Genomic DNA, 17,942 nt, shown 5'->3' with positions numbered 1-17,942 from the left:
TGGCTGAATGGATACAAAAACAAGACCCTTCTATATGCTGCCTACAAGAAACCCACTTCAGACCAAGGGATACATATAGACTGAAAGTGAAGGGATGGAAAAAGATATTCCATGCAAATGGAAGTCAAAAGAAAGCTGGAGTAGCAATACTCATATCAGACAAATTAGACTTGAAAGTAAAGACTATTAAAAGAGACAAGGAAGGGCACTACATAATGATCAACGGATCCATCCAAGAAGAACATATCACAATGGTAAATATCTATGCCCCCAATATAGGAGCACCTCAATACATAAGGCAAATGCTAACAGCTATAAAAGGGGACATCGACAGGAACACAATTATAGTGGGAGACTTGAACACCCCACTTACATCAATGGACAGATCATCCAAACAGAAAATAAATAAAGACACACAAGCTTTAAATGACACATTAGACCATCTCGACTTAATTGATATTTATAGGACATTCCATCCAAAAACGACAGACTACACTTTCTTCTCAAGTGCACACGGAACATTTTCCAGGATAGATCACATCTTGGGTCACAAATCAAACCTCAGCAAATTCAAGAAAATTGAAATCATATCAAGCATCTTCTCAGACCACAACGCCATGAGACTAGATATCAATTACAGGAAAAAAACTGCAAAAAATACAAACACATGGAGGCTAAACAATTCACTATTAAACAACCAAGGAATCACTACAGAAATCAAAGAGGAAATCAAAAAGTATCTAGAAACAAATGACAACGAAAACACAACAACCCAAAACCTATGGGACGCAGCAAAAGCAGTTCTAAGAGGGAAGTTTATAGCAATACAGTCCTACCTTAAGAAACAAGAAAATGATAGAATAAACAACCTAAGCTTACACCTCAAACAACTAGAGAAAGAAGAACAAAGAAACCCCAAAGTGAGCAGAAGGAAAGAAATCGTAAAGATCAGAGCAGAAATAAATGAAAAAGAAAGGAAAGAAACCATAAGAAAAATAAATAAAACTAAAAGCTGGTTCTTTGAGAAGATTAACAAAATTGATAAACCATTAGCCAGACTCATCAAGAAAAAAAGGGAGAAGATGCAAATCAACAGAATTAGAAATGAAAAAGGAGAAGTCACAACGGACACCTCAGAAATACAAAACATCATGAGAGACTACTACAAGCAACTATATGCCAATCAATTGGATAACCTGGATGAAATGGATACATTCTTAGAAAAATACAATCTTCCAAGACTGAACCAGGAAGAAATAGAAACCATGAACAGACCAATCACAAGTACAGAAATTGAGGCAGTGATTAAAAATCTCCCAACACACAAAAGCCCAGGACCAGATGGATTCACAGGCGAATTCTATCAAACATTTCGAGAAGAGTTAACACCTATCCTTCTCAAACTCTTCCAAAATATTGCAGAAGGCGGAGCACTCCCAAACTCATTCTATGAGGCTACCATCACCCTGATACCAAAACCAGGCAAAGATGTCACAAAAAAAGAAAACTACAGACCAATATCACTGATGAATATAGATGCAAAAATCCTCAACAAAATACTAGCGAACAGACTGCAACAGCACATTAAAAAAATCATACACCACGATCAAGTGGGGTTTATCCCTGGGATGCAAGGATTCTTCAATATACGCAAATCAATCAACGTGATACATCATATCAACAAATTGAAGGATAAAAACCATATGATCATTTCAATAGATGCAGAAAAAGCTTTTGACAAAGTTCAACATCCATTTATGATAAAAGCTCTCCAGAAAATGGGCATAGAAGGAAATTACCTCAACATAATAAAAGCCATATATGACAAACCAAAAGCCAACATTGTTCTCAATGGAGAAAAACTGGAAGAATTCCCTCTAAGAACAGGAACAAGACAAGGGTGTCCACTCTCACCACTGTTATTCAACATAGTTTTGGAAGTGTTAGCCACAGCAATCAGAGAAGAAAAAGAAATTAAAGGAATCCAAATTGGAAAAGAAGAAGTAAAATTATCACTCTTTGCAGATGACATGATACTATATATAGAAAACCCTAAAGACTCTACCAGAAAACTGCTAGCACTCATTGATGAGTTTAGTAAAGTAGCAGGATACAAAATTAATGCACAGAAATCTCTTGCATTCCTATACACTAACAACGGAAGAGCAGAAAGAGAAATTAAGGAAACTCTCCCATTCACCGTTGCAACAAAAAGAATCAAATACCTAGGAATAAACCTGCCTAAGGAGGCAAAAGATCTGTATGCAGAAAACTTTAAGACATTGATGAAAGAAATCAAAGATGACATAAACAGATGGAGGGATATACCATGTTCCTGGATTGGAAGAATCAACATCGTGAAAATGACTGTACTACCCAAAGCAATTTACAGATTTAATGCAATCCCGATCAGATTACCAATGGCATTTTTCACAGAACTAGAGCAAGAAATCTTACGATTTGTATGGAAACGCAAAAGACCCCGAATAGCCAAAGCAATCTTGAGAAGGAAAAATGGAGTTGGTGGAATCAGGCTTCCTGACTTCAAACTATACTACAAGGCCATAGTGATCAAGACAGTATGGTACTGGCACAAAAATAGAAAGGAAGATCAATGGAACAGAATAGAGAACTCAGAAGTAAGCCCAAACACATATGGGCACCTTATCTTTGACAAAGGAGGCACGAGTATACAATGGAAAAAAGACAGCCTCTTCAATAAGTGGTGCTGGGAAAATTGGACAGCAACATGTAAAAGAATGAAATTAGAACACTTCCTAACACCATACACAAAAATAAACTCCAAATGGATTAAAGACCTACATATAAGGCCAGACACTATCAAACTCCTAGAGGAAAACATAGGCAGAACACTCTTTGACATACATCAAAGCAACATCCTTTTTGACCCACCTCCTAGAATCATGGAAATAAAATCAAGAATAAACGAATGGGACCTCATGAAACTTAAAAGCTTTTGCACAGCAAAAGAAACCATAAACAAGACTAAAAGGCAACCCTCAGAATGGGAAAAAATAATTGCCTATGAAACAATGGACAAAGGATTAACCTCCAAAATATACAAGCAGCTCATGCAGCTTCATACCAAAAAAGCAAATAACCCAATCCACAAATGGGCAGAAGACCTAAATAGACATTTCTCCAAAGAAGACATACAGATGGCCAACAAACACATGAAAAGATGCTCAACATCACTCATCATCAGAGAAATGCAAGTCAAAGCCACAATGAGGTATCACCTCACACCAATCAGAATGGCCATCATCACAAAGTCTGGAAACAACAAATGTTGGAGAGGGAGTGGAGAAAAGGGAACTCTCCTGCACTGTTGGTGGGACTGTAAATTGGTACAGCCACTATGGAAAACAATTTGGAGGTTCCTTAAAAAACTACAAATAGAACTACCATATGATCCAGTAATCCCACTCCTGGGCATATACCCAAAGAAAACCATAATCCCAAAAGAAACTTGTACCATAATGTTTATTGCAGCACTCTTTACAATAGCCAGGACATGGAAGCAACCTAAATGCCCATCAACAAATGAATGGATACAGAAGATGTGGCATATATATACAATGGAATATTACTCAGCTATAAAAAGGGATGAGATGGAGCTATATGTAATGAGGTGGATAGAACTACAATCTGTCATACAGAGTGAAGTAAGTCAGAAAGAGAAAGACAAATATTGTATGCTAACTCACATATACGGAATCTAAAAATGGTACTGATGAACTCAGTGACAAGAACAGGGAAGCAGATACAGGGAATGGACTGGAGAACTCGAGGTATGGGAGGGGGCGGGGGGTGAAGGGGAAACTGAGAAGAAGCGGGAGAGTAGTACAGACATATATATACTACCAACTGTAAAATAGTCAGTGGGAAGTTGTTGTATAACAAAGGGAGTCCAACTCGAGGATGGAAGATGCCTTAGAGGACTGGGGCAGGGAGGGTGGGGGGGAATCGAGGGGGGGGGCGTCAAGGAAGGGAGGGAATATGGGGATATGTGTATAAAAACAGTTGATTGAACCTGGTGTACCCCCCCAAAAAAATAAAATAAAATAATAATAAAAAAAAAAAATCAAAAAAAAAAAAAAAAAAGAAAAAAAAAAAACATATTGTAAGATGTTAACTGTATTTCAATAAAAGTTCTTAAAAAAATATTGTAAGAAGACAAACCACAATCTTAGATGAAATAAATACGGAATATATAAAGAATTCTTACAACTCGATAAGACAGTCCAATTTTTTTAAATGGGTAAAATATTTGAATAGATATCTTACCAAAGACATATGCACAGCTAATAGCACAGACTCAGTATCATTAGTCATCAGGGAAATGCAAATGAAAGCCATATTCAGATACAACTTCACACCCAATAGAATGGCTATGGAAAAGATAGACAGTAACCAATGTTGGCAGGGAAGTGGAGAAACTGGTACTCTCACCCTTGTACACTTGCTGGTAGGTATGTAAAAACAGTCACTTTGCAAGACAGTATGGTAATTTCTTTAGTTACACATAACTTTGCCATGTTATCCAGCATTTCCAACCCCTAAGCACATAGAGAAGAGAACTGAAAACATATGTCAACACAAAGACTTGTATGCAAGGTTCATAACAGCATTGTTCATAATAGCCACAAAGTGGAAACCAAAATGTCTATTAATTGATGAATGGATAAACAAAATATGGTCTATTCATATAAATGAAATATTGTCAGCAATAAAAAGGAACAAACTCTTCATACTTGCTGCAGTAGAGATCTAGCTTGAAAACCCTATGTTAGCTTAAAGAAGCCAGATGCAAAAGACCATTACACATAGGATGCCATTTATATGAAATGTCCAGAAAAGGTAAATCTATAAAGACAAAAGGCAGATTAGTGGTTGCCAAGGGCTGGGGTAGGGACAGAAACTGACTGCAAATGGGCATGCAGGATCTTTGTACATTGTGGGAGGGTTGTGTAACTCTATAAGCTTACTAAACATCACTGATATTCCCACTTACGATGGGAAAGTGTTATTTTCTGTGAATGATACCTCCATAAAGTTGTTAATTTTCAAAAGTTAAGCAAGCAAATGGCAAAAAAATAATTCTCTTATATCCTTGTCACAGAGAGATAGTTGCTGTTAACTTTTAGTGTATTTTTTTGTCATGTTTATGTTTCAACAAAAAGTGACTTCTACTGTACAGTTTTTAAACTGTTTCATATATTAATATATTTTCACGTCACTAATAACAAAACTGCATGAAACAATTCATGAAATCATGAATCATAAAACTGCAAAACCACTTTAAAGATCATCTAACGCCTTCATTTTACCCCCTTTTGGTTTCGATTTCCTCATGTGTAAAATGAGGAGGTAGAACTAGACAGTTTTCTTGGTTCTTTACTGCCTTTCCCCTCTTTATTAATTTTTTTCTATTTCTTTTGGAATTATTACTCCAATCTGCTGCTAATGAAAATAATTTTAAAAACAGCAACTATTTGCAGTTTGTGGGCTTATTTTGGTCCAGGCACATGGATTTTTCTTATGTTAGGGTTAAGAAACTGAAATTTTCTTGAGGGAAGGAGAGGAATGGGGAATTATTGCTTAATGGTTGCAGAGATTGGAGTGATGAAGTTTTGGAGATAGATGGTGGTGATGGCTGCAAAACATTGTTAATGTAATTATTAATGCCAATGGGTTGTACACAAATATGGTTAAAATAGCAAATTTTAAGTTATATTTCACTGCAAAAAATTTTTTAAGAAATTCGTTAGGTCAGCCAACAAGGTACAGTCTCTCACCATCTGAACCATCTGAACCCATAGTCTGTTTTTGTTTGTTTTTTTTACAGCCTTATTGAGATACAATTAGCATAATGTGGTATAAATTGGTGTATATGATTTGATATATGTATATATTGTGCAGTGATTACAGTAAGGTTAGTCAACACGTTCATCACCTCACATACATGTTCTGGTGTGTGTATGATGAGGACATGTAACACTACTCTCTTGGCAACGTTCAAGCATATGACACAGTGTTAACGATGGCTACCATGCTGCACGTTATATCCCTAGAACTTATCTTACAAGCAGACCTTTGTACCCTTTGACCAACATCTCCCCATCTTCCCCACCCACCCCAGCCCCTGGCGATCACCCATCTATGCTGTCTCTATGAACCCACATTCTTAACACAAATGCCATATTTGCAGGTGGACAGTGTTTTGTAACCCAAGGAAATAATGATGAAAATTTCAGGTACCTGGCAGAGAGAGGCCCAGATTTTATCCAACTATAGTCACTCAGAGATCTTTATTTTTTAATCTCGTCGTGTTTTAGTTGCTTCTGAAAAGATAAGTCCGTAATTAATTTTGATACATCTATAATTTGTTTCCTAATTTAAAATTTTGATCAAGTTAAAATCTACTGTGCCAGGAAGAAGTAGACCTCCAGGATATAAATTGGTTGTTATTTTGGGCTTTCCTACTACCCTACTTGATGCTCCATGGGTACAGAGTTTTGAATATCTTGTACTTTTACATCAATAGATGAAACCACTAGTCTAGCTGATCCTATTCCTCAAGCCCCTCAGGCCTGTTTTTGCTCAAGAATCACTCAAGAAGGGTCAGGTCAGATTTTAATGGGACAGAATGAGATCCAGTGATTGTGGCAATTTTTAAGCTTGATGGTCTCGGAGGTTGGACTAGACTAGGTCTTAGAGATAATAGGCACAGTCATACTATAAAATTGTTACACAGGCCTATAGTTTGCTTTCTTAAAACCAGGTGGCATGAAAATTACACTTTAAGCAAGCTCTTCCTCTTTCTATAACATCAAGGAATGTGAAGATTAGCTGAACCAAAAGAAATACTCTCTGAATGTGGGAGACGGAAGATTACCAGTTACTGTAAAAGCCAAAGTTGTTCTGAAAATAGGAAGATTGAACTGTATTGTCATCAGTGGGTACAAATGAAGGCTAAACAGACTTTTCACTTAAAGAACATCTTTATTTAATCTTTAATATACAATATTACCTTTAATTTATAAAAATTACATATGGAGGACATAACTGGAAATCAGTTCAGGAGCGGCCAGTGGGTACCGATTCAGGAGGTTATACTTGCCCAACTTATTAGTTTAGGGAAAAACTATACCAGTGAATTTGAGACCAGTAAGATTGAGGAGTGGGACTTCAACTTCCAAATCCAGTATTAAAATTGGGAATGCTTTATTCAATTAATCCAACAAAAACTAATTTCTAAATTTTCTAAAAAATAACTTTTCCCAGGAAAGAGCTGAGCCTATCTCCATGGAGTTTTCTGGTATGCAATTTGCAGTAGAATTCTACAGCATTCAAATTGTTTAAAATCCTCTGCACATTAACATGTATGTATGTGAGTGTATGTGTTTGTGTACTCACACTTACGTTCACACTGAGCTGAAGCCATCTGTATAGGATGCTGGAACTAGAAAGATAACTCATTTATAATGTGTTCTCCCCCTATCACTCTGAGTACAGGCTTCCCCTCCTCTAGAATTTCCAAATATGAGATATTTGATAAACTTCTTCATGAAAAAGCTATTCTCAGGATGATGGGTGCATTGCAATGTACATACATTCTAGCAATATGGTGTTGTGTAATTTCATGATTTCTCCTGGGCTCAAAGCTTAAAATGGATTAGTTGTTAAAGGGTTAAAAGGCTAAGGCTGAAGATGCTTTAATTCAAGTATCACACACACACATTCTGAAATAATGCTACTGACTTGAAAAGAATTTGAGGCAAGGGCAAGAAGAGGAAGGGGAACTCCTCTTTCCGACACATCTTTTCTCTGCACTGCTCAGATTTAGGCTGTTGTAGAGGTAACAAGGGCGGTACCTTTCTGCAGTCTAAAAAAGAGACAGTGGTTGCCAAATGGCAACTGAGGCACATAACCCATTTTTTTCTGTTGCTTAAAAATTTTCCAAGAGATTGGTTTCTGTAGCACAAAGGTCAGAAATTCTATCATATTCTTGTCATAGGGCTCCAAGAGTATTCAAGTGGAGGAATTTTTGCAACTTCAGCAATCCAGAGTCCTGGTCCAAAGGTCAATGAGCAGGCAGAACTTGGAGCAGATATACTATTTTGACACCACAGAGACCCTTCCTTTTACACAGAGACTCTGGAATTGTGGCATTAAATGACAAGGCAAGGATAAGGGCTGAGAGCATACCCCATGAACAACAAAAAACAACAACAAAAAATGCCTATTTCAAGATAGTTGTACCATATTGAAACCTGAACAGACTCCAGTAGAGGATAGCTATTTTCAAGACAACAAAACATACAGCTTTAGGTTACACAAATACATACAATCGTACATACACACATTATTTTTTTTTGCTTTAAAAATGAATCACGTACTCAGAACACAGAAAAAATATGTCTATCAAAGATTATAGGGTCTTACACAAATTAAAATTGGGATCAAGGGTTAACAACTATGACCCATGGGCCAAATCTAGCCCTCCATGGTTTTGTAAATAAAGTTTTATTGGAATACAGCCACACCCCTTCCTTGACATACTGTCCATACTTGCTTTCACAGTTCAACAGCAGAACTGAGCAGTACAGATAGAGGCTGTATGGCTCACAAAGCCTGAACTGTGTATCATCTAGCCCTCTGGAGGAAAGCCTGCTGATCCATCATAAATCACAAAAAGCGTGATCTGAACGAGCTGAAGGAACAGAAACTCATCTTCATCAATGTTCCTGAACCAAGTAAGTGCATTAAAATATCTCCAGATCACATTTGGTTACTCAAATATTCTGCCTGGAATTTGTGTAGCCAAAACCAGTTAACAACCATGCTTGTTAATTAGCAGACAGACAGTATTAAAAATCTCTGTGTACAACTGTATTTATGTGTGTATCTACATAAAGAGTGGATAAGATATGAGCTAGCCAATTTGAGGGTAAGGAAACCTAAAGAAAAATAAGAACTCAAAATACGATTACTAGGAACTGTTATTAGGAACTTAGAAATATTTCAGTATATTTGTCTTTAATATTTAACAGCATGGGACCATTACTAGGAACCACACAGCAGAGCATAAACAATTTACAACTGCAAATTTTACCCATGAATTATGTGACAAAATTTTTGGAATATAAAATAACCAGCATTTCCACAAAACATTAGCTTTTAGTTATGTAATTAAAGCGATAATAGCAAAATAAGAATGTTTTTATTTCTAAAGTAGATATTTTAGTCAAAGTTGCATCAGAAATCAAGTATTTCCTTGACATTTTCCAAGAGACTTTAGTTATTAACTACAATAATAGCTGTTAGTATTATATAGTAACACATTGTTTAAAATATATTATAAACCATTTCTTTCCTTCTTTAATTTAAATGAAATACAAAAGTAAGGGTTTTGTAACATGATCATACTGGAAAACGCTTAAAATGGTATGAACAACTCTTATACAGAAAATGCCACTGGAATCACAAGATGTTCTAATACTTGAAAGTGCCCTGCACAGCGCTTGGCACACGTTAGGTACTCTGTGTGTTTTCATTCACTCTCTCATTCACGCACTCATTCATGCAAAGAAATCTAGGCCTAAGGAGAAACTCCATGATGAGAATGGCAAGCACAACCTTTTGACAACAGATTTGTAGTTCTGACAAAGACTTTGGCAATGGAGAATGGAGATGAGAAGTTAATGACCAAAATTTTAAATTGCTTGGTTACAATCGACCCAGTGAAGCCCTGCATTGTCCTAGAGGACATCACAGAGCATCAGGGCCAATGTTCCACAAAAGGAATATATTCCTTCAATACCCAGTTTTGCTTTTACATATAAACATCTGCTCAAAGACAAGAATAAGTTAGTATGAGAGAGACATAAAACAGCACATCTGTGCAACCCACGAGAAAGTAAGAACCCTGTGACTGGGTCCTTACTTTTCTGCACTGAGACTTCTTTTTGGTTGGGACCACATTCTCTTGGTTTTAACAACTTTATATTGGTTTGAACCAAAAAGTGTGATTCTAAAATTTTAAAAGAAAAATAAATATAGAAGGTAGAGGGGGTGCTCAACATCTCTATTTTTTTCTCTTATATAACAAATGATCTATCTACTCTGCACATTTGTGCCAAAGGCACAAAGTAATGTGTCTGCTTTTGAGGAGGCACCTGGAAAGGAGCATTTCTGCGCTCTTTGCAGAAGGTCTTATAAATGTAATGAGTATTTAACCTGAGTGATAAGGTCTACACGATGCAAAGGACTGTAAAGGAGAGAACAAAGTAAAGAATATTCTTGGAAACTAAGCAGAATATGGGATACTATGGAATAAGGATTGATCTTGGAGAAAATAATTTTTTAAATCTATAACAAAAATAAGACACAACACTGGCAAGTCATTTGTAGCTGACTTAAATTTAACTGCCTTTGGTATTCAGAGGAAAAAAAAACAGGAAGCATTCTCAGAAGTTCTAATCTTCTCATCATCACAAGGAAGGTATGGGGGATGGTAAAGAAAATTCTTCCTTTGTCTCCCTCAAACTTTTTGCTTGAACCAAAACTGGCCATGCTTGTACATTCCTCTGCCTTCTCTCGAGCTCCAGTCACCCATCTTCTAAACGAAGTGAGGGAGGATTCACTGCCATCTCTACAGCTCCTCTGGGTCTTTCACCAAGTCAAGGTTTTCATTTTTTTTTAGTGACTCATAAGTGGGCTTGTGCTATTTTTAGGAGGAAAGCTAACATTTTTTGAGCACGAAATACTTGCCCCTTTCTCTTCTAAAGTTAGTCGTCTGCACTTTTCATTTAAAAATTTTAATTTTTCAGTTAGCAAAAGACATTATAATCTTAAAATACGTACTAAAATTTAACTCTCCTAAAGATTTAATTAATGCAACTGGCTCTGCATTCTTACTTTCTATGTATACTGAAAATCTTGACATGGTTATTATTTATGGGTCATTCGCTGAAATGTGAGGACTGTTTGACTATTTGTTGTATAAGATGATCACCCTTAAAAAATATTTAATTATATTAATTTATTAAATCTTTTTCCAATTGAAATCTACCACATGGTAATAAAAGAGTAAAAAGAAAAACTATCAAAATAAGAAAATAAGCCTTCAGAACTCTAAGGTGGGCTTCCTGCACACTGTTTTCATGAAATCTTCAGAGTAAATACTGACTAATAATACTACTCCCAACTATTACTGTCAATGGAAGCTGTCTGTATTAAATGTAAGGAAGAAAAAGTGTCTTGCACTGTGACATAAGCCCAAGGGACAGAAAATTTATGTCTTAGATACTTATCTTATAGTTCTTGATAAAATTTAAGTTATCCCTCCCAATATAGAGAAATAGTAATTTTTTTTAAAAAGAAATATCATTGCAAAATCTATTTATGGTAAGAGAAAGCCCCTTAGATATATCCCAAATTTAGTGTAATTAATTATATCACATTTTAATCACTAAAAATTATTTTGACGCTATTCTGATTGATTCTTTGAATTTCTGTGAATATCCTTGGAGAAAAAAAAAGCTGAATTTATTTTTTACAGAACATATTTGTGAAAAGCTCACTCATCTGATGGGATAATAAAGGCTCCCTGTCCCAAAAACAGGTAGGGAAGTTTCACTATATTTTGTTTTTGATTTAGTAAACTGTCAAAGTAATTTGGCTCATGGAGGTCAATTGAGTGCTGCATAACAATACAGTGAATTTTGCCAAACCACATAAAAAGAGTTGTAAATTGAGGGATTCTACTAAGTTTATGAGGTTAAAGTAGATAAAACTTACTTGGTAGATTTGCTGGTTTGGAAAAATAATCTCCTACCAACAAAACCAAGGCTTTCTCTTAGAACAGGTTTCAAGGCAACAAACTGCGGCATTTTCCCCACTTTTTGTCATGCTACCAACACTCGACCCAACAACATGCACAGGGTCCCAAACCCAGGCTCGCAAGTAGTGGTTATGATAAAGAGCAGTCTCAGTGATTCCATAGGGAGACAAAGACTTGAAGAGTACTGTTTGTGAGATCATGCCTCCAGAGAAAACAAATTTAACCAAGAAATTTCAATGGAACAGATTGAGATGTGAAATGGTTGCCAGTCTGGTCATCTAATGCGGAACTTGAAAATTCGGACAGGGATAGGTATTCTGTTTCTGTTTCGAGTCTTCTTGCTGCCGGTGCAGTTACACTGTTCTTTTGTTCTTGTTTATTTTAATTCACTCCATTATTAAAAATGGAGAAAAAAGGGATAAATAATGCATACATATTTTGACTTGAGAGCTGCTCCACTTTGGAAGGAAACAAATACATAATTGGTTCCAAAGGCCATCTCCAACTCCTGCAAGGTGCTCCACGTTCTTGGCTTATTCTTAGAAAGTCTAGACTCCAGATTCCAAGACTCTGAAGACAGTAAGTAGTAACAGGCATGATTTCTCACTGTGACCATCTCATTAAGAATCAAAGCACATCAGGTCTCTGTCCTACACACACCAGAATATGTTTTGGTCAGGTATAAAATGGAATCATTTCAAAGTTGAAATATCTACAAGCTGAAAAGTCCTGCGGGGAACAGTCATGTTTCACCCTGCCATGTTGACTTAAGAGGTCCAGGTTTTCAAAAGGCCCCTCTCCAGACTAATTTCTGTAGTGGTCCATGTAAACAAAACACAAGTGCGAATGGTCTTTCTGGAGCTGCTTTCACCGAACAGCAGGATTTCTTGAAAGTGTGGTGTTGGCTAAATGTAACACGGGCAGAGGGTGAGCCTCTGTATTAAATACCCAGTGGTCTAAAGGTAAAAGGTCATCACTGGAGAACAGCAGATACAAGTATCTGAAATAAAAGGGGAAAAATGAGTTTCAATTAGAATTCAACAAGAAGATCAAGTGATCACAATTATAATGGCAGAGAACACCAATAACCTACTTCGAGCAGCTCTGATGAAAAACACACCAGAAAATTAACCGCAGTCATTCAAATGATAAAAAACACAAAATATTCCAGAATAGTGCATAAGAAAATCCAGTAAGATGAACAACTAGACCTCTGAAATAAGGCAGTTGAAAAGCAAATTCCACATACCTGCCTGAAGCATATAAAATAGCAATGCTGTAAAATGGCATAAAACAAACCATAATTTTTAGACATTCTTTTAAAAATCAAAAAAATATAATATCAATCATATGTTTTGGCAGCTTAAAGAGTTCATAGTATAATTAGAAATTAATTAACCTACATTTATTAATAAACACTGAAGGAATAAGTTAACCACATTATTTGGACACAGCAAGGACTTTCACATACTCCTAATTCATTAGTTTCTGCAGTTCTTAGAGCAGGTATGGCAAACTTAAATAAAGGTTTCAGAAACATTATAGATTTACAGGAGGTTTAATAATTAGTCTCTCTTAATAGGTAATAGCATTGTTTATATGAAGGCATATGTTTATACCTCTCCATGAACACTGCAGGCCACAGTGGTAACTTAGAAATTAAAAATGACAGTTTATACAATGATTCTTATCATTATAGGTAAGAATATTATCTATTATAATCGGGCAAATTCCAATCTGAATTCTATTAGGTCATCAAAGTCAGTATAAAGAAATAATGATACAGAGTCAGGAAATCTGGGTTCTAACGCTTGATCTTAGCAATAACTACCTAGGGCTTACTAGGCTTTGGTGAAGAATTCCTTCACAGTATTTTAGCTAAACTTACCTCATTTTAAAAATAGGCACATTAATATCTTTTATTCTAACTGTTATAGTTCTGGATGACAGAGTAAACACACACAGCTTATCAACTGTATAACTGGTAAAGCCGGAATGGAGAGTAACAGGGCTTCTAATTTCACTCTTTGATCCTAGACCTTGAGATCTGCTTGACTGATATATTCAGCAGGTTACAGGCAGAGAAGGCAGAACTGAAAAAGACTTGGATGGACACAGCAACAGCCTCTGCTGGCTCTGCTTACTGTATGGAGACCAGAACCACAAGCTTTTTGTGTTCTGGGCACAAATATGTCCAGGAGAGCTATGTTCTGTGTAGTTCCACGTCTCTTGGTTAAATGTGGACTAATATATCAGGCTCACTCTAATCTTATCACTTCTTGTGGGGAGCAGTAAGTGAAGAATAGAGAGAAAATGCAGTTTTCTGCAAAATGACTCCTTTTCACTGGGGATGCTATAGAAGTACCTCATGTAAAGACACAAGGTATAAAAATCAATAAGATAGTGAATGTGAAAGTTTTAGATAAGAGGAAGTGGTATTATTATTTTCAAACAATCGTTTAAAAAATAATCTTGGGACTTCCCTGGTGGCACAGTGGTTAAGAAACCACCTGCCAATGCAGGGAACATGGGTTCAATCCCTGGCCCGGGAAGATCCCACAAGCCATGGAGCAACTAAGCCCATGTGCCACAACTACTGAGCCTGTGCTTTAGAGCCTGTGAGCCACAACTACTGAAGTCCGCACACCTAGAGCCCATGCTCCTCAACAAGAGAAGCCACTGCAATGAGAAGCCCACGCACTGCAACGAACAGTAGCCCCTGCTCTCCATAACTAGAGAAAGCCCACGTGCAGCAACAAAGACCCAACGCAGCCAAAAAATACATAAAAAACAAAACAAAAATTTAATACTACTGTAGTGGGTTGAATAGTCCCCACATCTCCCAAATCATGTCATCTGGAGCCTCAGAGTGTGACTTTATTTGGAAATAGGGTCTTTGGTCTTTAGTCAAGGATCTCAAGAGGAAATCATCCTGGATTTAGGATGGGCTCTAAACCCAATGACTTCTATCTTCACAAGAGAAAGGAGAGAGACATTTGGACCCAGAGACATACAGGGATGAAAGTCATGTGAAGGCGGAAGCAAAGGCTGAAGTTAAGCTCCCATCACTCAAGGAATACCTTCAGGCGTTTGGAAGAAGACCAACCACTTTTTTAGAGAGTCAAATAATCCCTAGAGGACAGGGGCTAGACTATAGATATACAGATATATTTAAAAATTTATAGCAAGATAAATGTTTAAAATTACAGTAATATACCTAAACAATTCATGTCAAGGAAATGGTACATTATTACTGACTTAAATTTAAGATTTTTAACTTGGATTTAAAAATTAGAACAATTGGAGAAGTGTGATTTTTGCTGTGAAAGTTGAGGAAAGTCTAATCTAAATTAGCTATCAGACTACTAGGTATTTTTTTCCTCTAATAAGGATTTCTTAAAACTGTAGTTCAAAGTTAGAGATAACAGATGACAAATGGCACTGACAGCGGCCTGTAAGTATATAAAAAGTGCTATTTAGTACTTCAGTTTCAGTGGATGTCCTGCTTACTCTTCAGAGCGATTTTTAAATGCTGCTCACATCTCTCTCTTTTCTCAGTCTCTTCTCTGTAAAGATAAGACATTCAGAGGAGATGATGGTGCCAGAAGTCATTAAGTGTTTCACCAAATAGGAAAGTTTTATGGAAAGAACAGTCAACCAATCTGAGAAGAAACATTTAACTGTCTATGGAGAAATGGTAAGGCTAAAAGAACCAACTACCAAGCTAATGTATTCTTTACTTAATCTTTTATGTTTATCAAATGAGCCTTGCCGACTTGTTAAATCTTTTTCACAACTACCAGTGGCAGTGTCCAGGATATTGTGGATAGATGTTACAACCCTAAAGGCTTGCATTAGGGACTACAAGGAATTCATAATAAAACCTCAGATTTTTTGAAAAATAATTTACTTAAACCTTACATTTCATTTATACTCTTAATGTTTAAATAATGTCTTAGACTGGTTAGAAATCAAATTAAATTGAAGACACCCAGTGGAAATTACATTCTAAAAGATAATACATTTAAATATACAATTATTAAACTCTCCAAAAGATCTGTCCCTCTCTGCCTTTCCCCACATCTTTTCTCAAATCTTACAGTTGTTTTTTGGTGGGAAAGGGTGGGGAAGAAAAAATATTGAAACAAATGTGGGTGTATTGTGGATTCAAATGCATTTTTTAAAAGATAAACTGAAGGAGGTAGAACATTTCTGGTATGCTTCCATGATTTAGGCTTTGTCGTGAGACATAAGGGGGCTGCCTTTAGGGGTCAAATAATTTAGGATGACTTTCCTATAGGATAGAGGATACCTAAACTATTAATATATAAATGGTTGGAGTTATCTTGTATAACAAAAAGCCCAGAGGTAGATGGTAACAAAGATTGGTTAACTCAGCAGTAAAACATTGTCAGATCTCTGGCTTTTTAAAGATTAATAAAAAAGTATTAAATTTTTCCTGGTGCCAGAAGACCTTATCCCTTTTTCCCTGTTTTTAGGTCACTGCCTTGAGAAAACTTCTAACTGTCCCTCTGATACGTATGTAAATCTTTTAAAAAGCTTCCTAAACTTCTTGCCAGCTTTACAATCCAGGAATGTTTTTCTTAAAAGGCTTGGGAGCCATGCCTTTGAAATATAAACATCAAGGAAGACAGTACCCCAGTATCTCTGTTATTGTGGGAGGTTAGCTTAGGTGCCTTTCTCCAAGCTCTGATGACCCTTTTGTCATAAGTATTATTTTTCCTTTGGATAAAGGCAATTAACACAGATGGCCACCCTAATCACCAGGTGAATTCAGAATGAACTATGTATAGCAAATGGTGCTGTCAAGAAAGTACCCCCATCGCTAAACAACATGGGGGTTAATTCGAGTACAGTACCCCCAGGTCCTCTGTATTCCCAGTTCCTCCACAGCCATGGATTCAACCAACCTTGGACTGTGTACTACTGTAGTATTGGATTGGCCAAAAAGGTCATTTGGTTTTTTTCCATAAAATGGCTCTAGTAGGCTTAGTTGTCTTTAACTTCATTCAAAACAATTTTGTTAGATTGTATTGTGACAGCTGTCATATGAGCATGCATTTAAAAAACAAAAACAAAATTGGTGGATTTTGTGTAGCCATTTTTATATTGATGCAAGAAAAAAGCAACATTTTTGGCATATTATGCTTTATTATTTCAAGAAAGGTAAAAACGCAACTGAAATGCAAAAAAAGATTTGTGCAGAATATGGAGAAGGCGCTGTGACTGACCGAACATGTCAGAAATGGTCTGCAAAGTTTCATGCTGGAGATTTCTCCCTGGACGATGCTCCACGTTCAGGTAGACCAGTTGCAGTTGACAGCGATCAGATCGAGACATTAACTGAGAACAATCAATGTTATACCTTGAGAGAGACAGATGACATACTCAAAACAGCCAAATCAAGCGTTGAAAATCATTTGCAGCAGCTTGGTTACGTGAATCACTTTGAATCTGGGTTCCACATAAGTTAAGTGAAGAAAACCTTCTTGCTCATATTTCCACAATGTGATTGTCTACTTAATCATAATGAGGACGATCTGTTTTTAAAACCAATCGTGATGGGAGATGAAAAGTGGATACTGTACAATATGGAGTGGAAGAGATCATGGGACAAGTGAAATGAACCACCACCAACCACACCAAAGGCTGGTCTTCATCCAAAGAAGGTGATGTTGTGTGTATGGGATTGGAAGGGATTCCTCTATTATGAGCTCCTTCCAGTAAACCAAACAATTCCAACAAGTACTGCTCCCAATTCGACCAACTGAAAGCAGCACTTGACGAAAAGCGTCTGGAATTAGTCAACAGAAAACGCATAATCTTCCACCAGGATAATGCAAGACTGCATGTTTCTCTGATGACCAGGAAAAACTGTTACAGCTTGGCTAGGAAGCTCTGATTCATCCACTGTATTCACCAGACATTGCACCTTCAGATTTCCACTTATTTCAGTCTTTACAAAATTCTCTTAATGAAAAAAATTTCAATTACCTGGAAGACTATAAAAGGCACCTGGAATAGTTCTTTGCTCAAAGATAAAAAGTTTTGG

At 36.5% G+C, this 17,942-nt stretch overlaps 1 protein-coding gene across 2 annotated transcripts in view; it reads right to left on the bottom strand.

The window, feature by feature from the left end:
- Positions 1 to 9,230: 9,230 nt before the first annotated feature.
- MAN1A2 (mannosidase alpha class 1A member 2) overlaps positions 9,231 to 17,942 on the bottom strand; it is a 144,749-nt gene continuing 136,037 nt past the window's right edge. For both annotated transcript variants that reach the window (XM_057720493.1, XM_057720512.1), the window contains one exon: positions 9,231 to 12,869. In XM_057720493.1, the coding sequence (XP_057576476.1) occupies positions 12,737 to 12,869 (133 nt within the window). In that variant the 3' untranslated portion in view covers positions 9,231 to 12,736. The remainder of the gene's footprint in view (positions 12,870 to 17,942) is intronic.

This window comes from Hippopotamus amphibius, chromosome 1 (genome assembly GCF_030028045.1).
Source record: "Hippopotamus amphibius kiboko isolate mHipAmp2 chromosome 1, mHipAmp2.hap2, whole genome shotgun sequence".
Lineage (NCBI taxonomy): Eukaryota > Metazoa > Chordata > Mammalia > Artiodactyla > Hippopotamidae > Hippopotamus > Hippopotamus amphibius.
The sequence above is the reverse complement of the archived record's forward strand: the minus strand, read 5'-3'. Positions and strand labels throughout refer to the sequence as shown.